We start from the raw sequence: 8,263 nt of genomic DNA on the forward strand, positions 1-8,263 counted from the left end.
CGCCCCCCCCCCCCGCCAGCCCCTTCAGGTCGGCCAGGTCCTCGGACGGCAGGGCGCTCTCGCGGGGCTTCCTCCCCGCCTCGTCCGCGTCCCCGCGCACCTCGTCCTGCGTGGGGTCCGGCATGCTGGCCAGGAGCTCGGCCACCTTGATCTTCTTGGCGCCCTCCACCAGGCTGCCCCCCAGCAGCAGGGAGCACACGATGCGGAAGAAGCCGCGGGCCACGCTGGCTGCAAAGCGCAGCAAGCCCAGCAGCAGGCGCCAGCAGGACGCCAGCAGGGCGGCCAGCAGGTCCCGCACCGTCATCCTCTTGGCCCGCTTCACCTGCTTCTTCAGGCTCTTCAGGCTGAGCAGGCGCAGCAGAACCAGGAGGTTGTACCGGAGGGCCAGCAGGGCTGACCGGAGCATCAGCACCGAGAAGAAGCCGGGCCTCGGGCCCTGCTCCTCAGGCCGGTCCCTCTCGCTGTCCTCCTTGCTCGCCGACCGCTCGTTCAGGTCCGACTCGGAGATCTGGGCGGCCAGCTGCATCTCGAAGATGGTGTCCTCACAGAAGTTCACAAACAGCTCCATCTTCTCCTTCTCCCCACCCTCGTTGACCACGTCAAAGATGAACTGCCGCTTGGACTCCTTGACCTGCGGCTTCTCCCACTGGGTGCGGCTGGACTCGCTGATCTCGAAGTACACCCGCTCGATGCGCTTGGCGCTGCCCATGATCTCGATGCGGCCCAGGAAGGGCTGGAAGTAGTGCAGCGCACTCTCCGCCAGCGCCAGGAAGGTGTGCAGCCGCGGGTCGTGGGGCATGTGCTCCGACAGGTTGGTCAGCAGCACCGCCACGTTGAAGCCGATGTCCTTGGCGGGCTCATGGAAGCGCTTGACGAACTCCTCGTAGTCCAGGGTCTCGTTCTCATCGGTCTCGGCACAGGAGAGCAGGAACTCGGTCTCGGACGGCGTGTAGTGCTTGTGGCCCTCCATTGCCCTGTGGAAGTCCCTCTTGGAGATGACGCCCTTGCCATCAGGGTCGCACTCCTTGAAGGTGTCGGAGGACGTCAGGTCCTTCAGTTTCAGGAACATGTCGAAGAACTTGAGGATCATCTCCACGTTGTGGGAGGACTCCACCAGCATGTCCACCATCTGCTTGCCGATCGTGCCGTTGACAACGTTACCTGTGACAAGGCGACCGCGTTTGTTCACAAGGCCCTCCCGGCCAGGCCAGCGGCTGTGGGCGTCACGAACGCCAAATCGGGGCTCTGCTGTGAGTATCTCAGGTGTTTGACAACTATGGTTTTTTAAGGATGTGGGGAGGTGGGGCACTGACTCTCCGAGCCCGAGCTCCTGCTGCCACTGCAGCCCCGGCACAGGACAGGGTGTGACTGTGCAGGGACAGGGCCTGGGAGGAGGACAGGGTCACACGGAGCGGCTAGGTGGGGACAGGGCCAAGGCTCACTCTCCCCTGTGGCTCTCACCCCTCAGGACTTGGAGCACCCACAGGGAGGACTGCACGGTCTCACGGCAGGGTGCACCTGGCTGCAGTCTCTCTACACGCCTGCAGTCCCCTCCGCTTACAGACAGGAAACCCGCAGTGACACACTGCCTGCAAACCTGACCAGTGGGCCGCGGGGGCTCCCAAGCCAGGAGGCTGTTTCCCGCACAGAGAAGTCCCCCTTCCTGAGAGCAGACGTGAAGCAGAGCAAGCCAGCACTAGGCCCTGCACTGTGTGTCCCACGTCAGCGCCACTCTGTACATCGACCCTACAGGGCACACGCCCTGTCCTGCCATGGCAGAGCACAGGACCCCGAGTGCTCACGGTGGGAGGCTCTGAGTTTTCACAGTGAGGAGCCCGAGTGTTCGTGATGGGGACCCCGAGTGCTCACGGTGGGAGACCCTGAGTTTTCACAGTGGGGACCCCGAGTGCTCATGGTGGGGACTCCGAGTGCTCACGGTGAGGGACCCCAAGGTGGGGACTCTGAGTGCTCACGGTGGGGACCCTGAGTGCTCATGGTGAGGGACCCCGAGTGCTCACAGTGGGGACCCCGAGTGCTCATGGTGAGGGACCTGGAGTGCTCATGGTGGGGACCCTGAGTGCTCACGGTGAGGGACCCTGAGTGCTCATGGTGGAGACTCCGAGTGCTCACGGTGAGGGACCCCGAGTTTTCACAGTGGGGAGCCTGAGTGCTCATGGTGAGAGGGGCCCCGAGTGCTCACGGTGAGGGACCCCGAGTTTTCACAGTGGGGAGCCTGAGTGCTCATGGTGAGAGGGGCCCCGAGTGCTCACGGTGAGGGACCCCGAGTTTTCACAGTGGGGAGCCTGAGTGCTCATGGTGAGAGGGGCCCCGAGTGCTCACGGTGAGGGACCCCGAGTGCTCACAGTGGGGACCCCGAGTGCTCATGGTGGGGACTCCAAGTGCTCACGGTGGGGACCCAGAGTGCTCATGGTGGGGGACCCCGAGTGCTCACAGTGGGGGACCCCAAGTTTTCACTGTGGGGAGCCCGAGTGCTCACAATGGAGACCCTGAGTGCTCATGGTGAGGGACCCCGAGTGCTCACGGTGGGGACCCCGAGGTGGGGACCCCGAGTGCTCACGCCGCAGCCCCGCCGGGACGCGCTACCTTCCAGCATGGACAGCAGCGTGACCACCATGTCCTTCTGCAGGTCCATCAGCTCCTTCAGCAGCTCGATCTGACTGGAGTCCTGGGGATGCGAGCGCAGGCGTGTGAGGTGGGCACACCCCGCCGCGAGGGCTCCCCTGCCCCCACCCCGCCAGCATCAAGAATGTGGAGGTGCCAGGGCGCTGCACCCCAGCCGGATGGGGCAGACACATGCCAGTGAAGACCATCAGTGCTGACCCCCACCGTCCGTGAGGACGAGAACACGGGCTCCCCACAGCCCAGGCTGGGCACCCCCAGGGCTTCTGCAGCCCGGATCCACCCTGGGAAGGCAGGGTCCGTGCTCTGATGGCTGACGGGCCGCTCTGAACCATGGAAACGGCACTTGCTGAAGGAGCGCTGGCATAGAAGTGACACAGGAGGTGGACACAGGGCACAGCCCTGACGGGGACCGTGCACAGCCTGAGACAGGGCCTCTGGCCGCCAGCCCAAGGTGGACAGGACTCTGACACAGGCAGCCGCCAGCCCGAGGTGGACAGGACTCTGACACAGGCAGCCACCAGCCCGAGGTGGACAGGACTCTGACGCGGGCAACCACACCCGACGGGGACAGGGCTCTGACGCGGGCGACCACACCCGACGGGGGCAGGGCTCTGCCGCTGGTGGCCGCCAACCCTCCTGCACAGCCGTCTGACCAAGACTGCCCGTCCCGACTCCCAGTCCCTCACCTCCTCACCCTCACGTCACCTCTGAACTAGCGGAAGTTGGTTCAGACTCCTCCCTGGCACCACGGATGACCAGGACGTCTGTGCTTGCTGGCTAGTGGGCTGCCACCCGCGCTTCCCGCCCTGCCTGCAGGCCTTGGGGACAACACTGGCCCGCTCATGGCAGGGACTGCAGGACAGGGTCCTGACTGCCAGTCAAGCTTTCTGCCACGGGAACACCAGAGAATGCCCGTGTCCCGGCAGGTCTGTTAGAGCACGGGGTTCCCCAGCGACGCTCACCCGTTGAAGGGACGGGCGCTCCACCGTGGCAGCCTGGGCCTCAGCAGCGCAGGAGCAGTGAGAGAACCCTGTCCCGATGGGCTCCCCAACCCTGGGACATGCTGGGCCCTTCATAAGCCCCTCAACAAGCCCCAGGGCAGGACAGCCCAGTGAGTGACACCTGGCGTGCTCCCAGCTGCAGCAGGCAGCACTGGGGACACCGTGTCATGACATGAGGTCCTCGGTCCCCTTCGCTCTAAGGTCTGAATCACGAGTCTCACCTGGCCTCAGTTTGCCAAGGGTTCCCGTTACTTAGAGAACGTTTTTAACACAGAGTAGAAAAATGCGTAAAGAGGAGACCCAGAGACAGTCCTCAAACATGGCTGGGCACGTCAACGTTGCCAAAGATGGCGGTGCCCCTCTCCTTGGACACGTGGGAGGCCAGCTCACCTGCGACAGCTTCATCTGCATGTGGGCGAACACGTGGAGGAAGCCCACCACCGCGTCCCAGAGCCTGCTGTGCGCCAGGCTCTGCTGGTTCCCCGTGCACGGGCCCTGGGAGGACAGACAGACAGCGGTCACTCCCAGCCCCGCATCCCCAGAGCTTTGCTTATGCTCACGTTTCACTGGGAGGTGTGAAGACAGGGGCTCGGAGGGCAGGGACGGTGACAGGGACAGGGACAGGACAGTTTCCTTAGGAAATAAACAGCATGCTGTCCTTTGTATGTCTAATAAAGTCCCCCAAAAAGTCGGTCGAGGAGCGTTCTCTCACTTTCTGCACAAATGATAAAGCGCTGAGGAGAGTGTGGTGGGACTCTCCCTCGGTCTGGCTCTGACCTCTGGTGAGTAGCGGGAAAGGTCACGCCAGGTCACTTGTTGTCACTCCCAGGTGCTGAAGAGACCTGAGGGTGTGCCTGGCAGGGAACGAGTCTCACTCCCGGACCACAACCTCCCACGACGCCTCGCTGGGGCGACTGCCTGCAGACAGTGCAGGACCTGACCACGCTGCCACCTGGTGACAGCCCCCGGGCAGGCGCTGGACCTGCAGGACGCTAGCAGGATGTGGCCAGGGCTCCCAGCGAGCCACACTCAGACCACTGGGCCACAAACACCAGCCAGCTTCTAGCAGCAGCTGTCCTGTCAGAAGCCACCCTGCTCTGACTAGGGCCTGCCGCCCTCAGCAGTGCACGGCTGCCTCCAGGACGCCCTCAGCAGTGCACGGCTGCCTCCAGGACGCCCCAGAAGCGATCCCGTGGAGGGCTCTGTCCCATGAGAGCTCGGTGGATGCTTCAGCCTTAGACAAGTGCATGAAGCTCCCTTGGCGACTGAGAAATGCCCACTCCTGGCTGAGAGCAGGTGTGCACACTGGCACACGCATGCCGGCTCACGGAGCACATCTCCGACAGCACCGGCTCGCTGACGTCACTGCCGCCTTCTCTCCCAGGGCAGCTTGGGAAGGCCAGTGCACAAGGAACCTTCTAGACCTGGCTGAGCACACACCGAGGCAGTAACACGGCCAGGCAGTGAGGGAAGGAATGGGGACGAGTGGACTGAAAGTGGCTTCAACTTTCACTCTTCCTTGACCTTAAAAAAACGTGTTAGAATGATCTAGTATGACACTACCATTTTGAATAAGGATCTTCTTTCTCACCCAGGGAGAAAATACTACAAAAAGTCAGATCCGCCCAGGGTGGGACACAGGAGAGAAGGGACGCAGGGTTCCTGCCACTCTGCAGGGCAGGCCCAGGAGTCCTCACTCACCCACCGCCTGTGGCTAGCCTAGGGGAGGGCTCCGGGGGCTTGTTACCTAACGTCCCCCACCCCCAGATAGGGGTCCGTCTAACAGGGCAACTCCATTTCCTCAGGCCACCCTGGCATCGGGACGGAGACAGAAAGGAGAGAAGGCTGACAGCCTGCCAAGGAATAGCAAAGTTAAGCTAATTAAAATGAAAAATTATACAAGATCTTTTAAAAACCTGAGCTCGACTAATTTTCTTCTTTGACAAATGTTTGCTATGTGGTATACGTGCTCCCCAGGGGGGATGCCACAATGTCTTCTCCGCCATGCTCCTTTTGGGATTTGGGGCACACGCACACACACACACACACACACACACACACACGTCCCCGGTATGAGTTTTAGGCCACTAGGTCCAGGACTCAAACCACGGTCGACTACCTGGGAGCCCAGCGACACAGCCATTGCATCCGCTCTGGTGCCTGAGACTAAAGCTTAGCGGCTCAGGAGAACATGAAACAGATCAGTTCAGGAAGAAAGGCCCCTCCCCACGGTGTCTGCACCCCTGTCTGCTCGCTATAGCAGCCCGCGCCGCGTGCACAAGCAGGGAGGCTTTGCACCCACTGTCCTTTCCATCCGGCAGCCTTGAAACCTCCTCCTCCCTTTACCAGAACACGACCCGGGGCTGGAGCCCGCTCTCCCCCTCGCTCCCTCTCTCCCGCCCTCAGCCACACTGAGACGTAAAACAGCGCCAGAATCCCACATGCACCAGCGCCGGGAGCCACCGCGCCAAGCCATCTGCCAGACGCCGGGCGATCCCACCGTGCGTACGTTCCAGCCCAGCCTACATGGGGGCTGGGGTCACCGCGCAGACAAGGTCGGGGTCGCAGGAAGTGGGGAGACAGCAAGCACACACTCGGGGCCTTGCTCCCGGGACCCCACACTGCTGGCCGCTCACCTGGATGTACTCCGTGAGCGTGTTGAAGACCTGCTTAGCCACCTGGATAGCTTTGGAGAAATTGCGCTGCCCCTGCTCGTCGATGACGTCCTTCCCCGAGTAGTACCAGTAGAAGTCACTGATGGACTCCTGGAAAGCAGAGGGGACGGTCGCGGGCCCGTCCAGTCATGGACGCCCTAGGGGCTGGGCCACGGTCGAGGACACGGGAGGCTGGCCATGGCTCAACTGCGCTCTTACGCAGTCACTAGGCACCTCCTCCCTAGGAGTGGAGAGCAGCGGCACCGGGGCTGGCGGACAGCTCTCTAAGCCGCCCTCTGTCTGACCCCACCGCTCCTCCACCCGGAGGGTCCCTGAGACCGACGTGCGTGCCAGCGAGCCCAGTCAGGGTGCAGGGCACACAGACGCCTGCCGGGCTGCGCGCAGCACGCAGGCAGGACCCGCCTGCTCGCCCCAGCAGGGCTGCCGTGCTGTGGCCACCGCGGGGCCCTCCGCAGGGCGGTGAGCACTGGGACATCGGTGGCCTGCCCTGCACCCCCACGGCAGCTGTGCACGCCCAGGCCGGCTCGAGGGCAAGTGCTTTCAGCTGTCACCTGCGCGTGGCAGGATTTTAACCATCAAGTGGGTAGGATGACACCATTCCAGACACGAACCACAGCTGGGGTTTGAGGCATGATGTGAAAAACTGCAGTTACATTTTCAACAACACTTGTGGTATTTTCTTCAATGAACTGTTTTTCTCCCATTATATATTAATTGGGAAAAAAAAAGTAGTGCTTTTATGTACTCATGATTAAGGAAAAAGCAGAAAGTTTTTTTTTTTTTTTTTTTTGAGAGATTTTCACTGTAGGGCGCGTGCGCTCGCCAGACAGACAGAGAGAGACATAGAGACAGAAAGCGAGAAATCACCCCCCAGGGGGGATGGTCACGCCGCAATCCCTTCTCCTCCATTCTCCTCTCGGGATCTTGGGCACGCACGCACACGCGCCCGGCGTGAGTTTTAAGCCACCGGGTCCGGGACACAAACCGCAGTCGACTATGTGGGAGACCAGCGACATAGCCATTACGCTAACTGCTGGTTCCCAAAAGCAGAAAGTTTTAAAGTGTAGTTTCTGAGACACCGTGCCCCACTTTTTAATAAAGTGAGGGAGTCGAAGCTGCAGAGCGCTCCCTCCCTGAAGAGGCTGTGCCTTCAGATCCTGTTGCTAAGGCAGCAGATATGCCCCGCCTCTCCGGTGGTTTGGTTCTTCACTTGTTTTTAAGAGAGATTTTTGCTACAGGCCATGCGTGTTCATCAGAGAAATAGAGACAGAAAGTGAGAAATCACCATCAGCCCCGCGGGGGAGGGGGAGCAGCGCAATCCCTTCTCCTCCCTTCCCCTCAGGATCTTGAGCACGCATGCACATGTGCCTGGTGAGTTTTACGCTGCCGGGTCTGGACTCGCACCGCGGTCGACTATGTTGGAGTCTGGCAGCCTAACCATCAAGCCATTTGCTGGTCCTCCCAGGTAAATTTTTAAGCAGGATTTTTAGATTAATGCAAATATGAGGATGACTGAGAAGAAGCCAGGCTCCGGAATGCAAGCGTTTGCTGGTCTCTGGGAAGACTTTCTATCCTGTCACTACGGACATTTCAAAGATTCTTCTCTAATCTGTCAGCTGTAGAGAAAGAAGCAGACCATGGACGTGCCTCCCAGGGCGAACGTGAGTCTAAACTGCAGACCAGCTCAGAGAGGAGGAAATCCACCCCCGTTACAGAAAGAAAACGGTGAACAAGATCGGAGCCAGGAGCCAGGAGCCAGGAGCCAGGTGGGGGTGAACACGGTTGTCGCTGCAGGAGTGTCCCACGCAGAGCACCGGCCGGAAGGGGCTGCACAGCACAGCTCCACATGGAGGCCGTGGGTTTGGACCTGGGGCCGCCCAAACATGCCCAGGCACCAGCCATTACGGCTGGGGGGGGGGGGGGGGGGGGGTGCGGTGTGGGGGG

At 61.2% G+C, this 8,263-nt stretch overlaps 1 protein-coding gene across 1 annotated transcript in view; it reads right to left on the reverse strand.

Annotated features, from left to right (window-relative positions):
- The window catches only part of RYR2 (ryanodine receptor 2), a gene marked incomplete in the record, with an annotated part of 234,621 nt that overhangs the window by 34,235 nt on the left and 192,123 nt on the right, over positions 1-8,263 (reverse strand). The window contains 4 exon segments of the mRNA XM_027770831.1: positions 10-1,161; positions 2,605-2,686; positions 4,035-4,139; positions 6,281-6,409. Of these exon segments, the coding sequence (XP_027626632.1) occupies positions 10-1,161; positions 2,605-2,686; positions 4,035-4,139; positions 6,281-6,409 (1,468 nt within the window).

The sequence above is a fragment of the Tupaia chinensis genome, unplaced genomic scaffold, assembly GCF_000334495.1.
Source record: "Tupaia chinensis unplaced genomic scaffold, TupChi_1.0 Scaffold000161_1, whole genome shotgun sequence".
Lineage (NCBI taxonomy): Eukaryota > Metazoa > Chordata > Mammalia > Scandentia > Tupaiidae > Tupaia > Tupaia belangeri.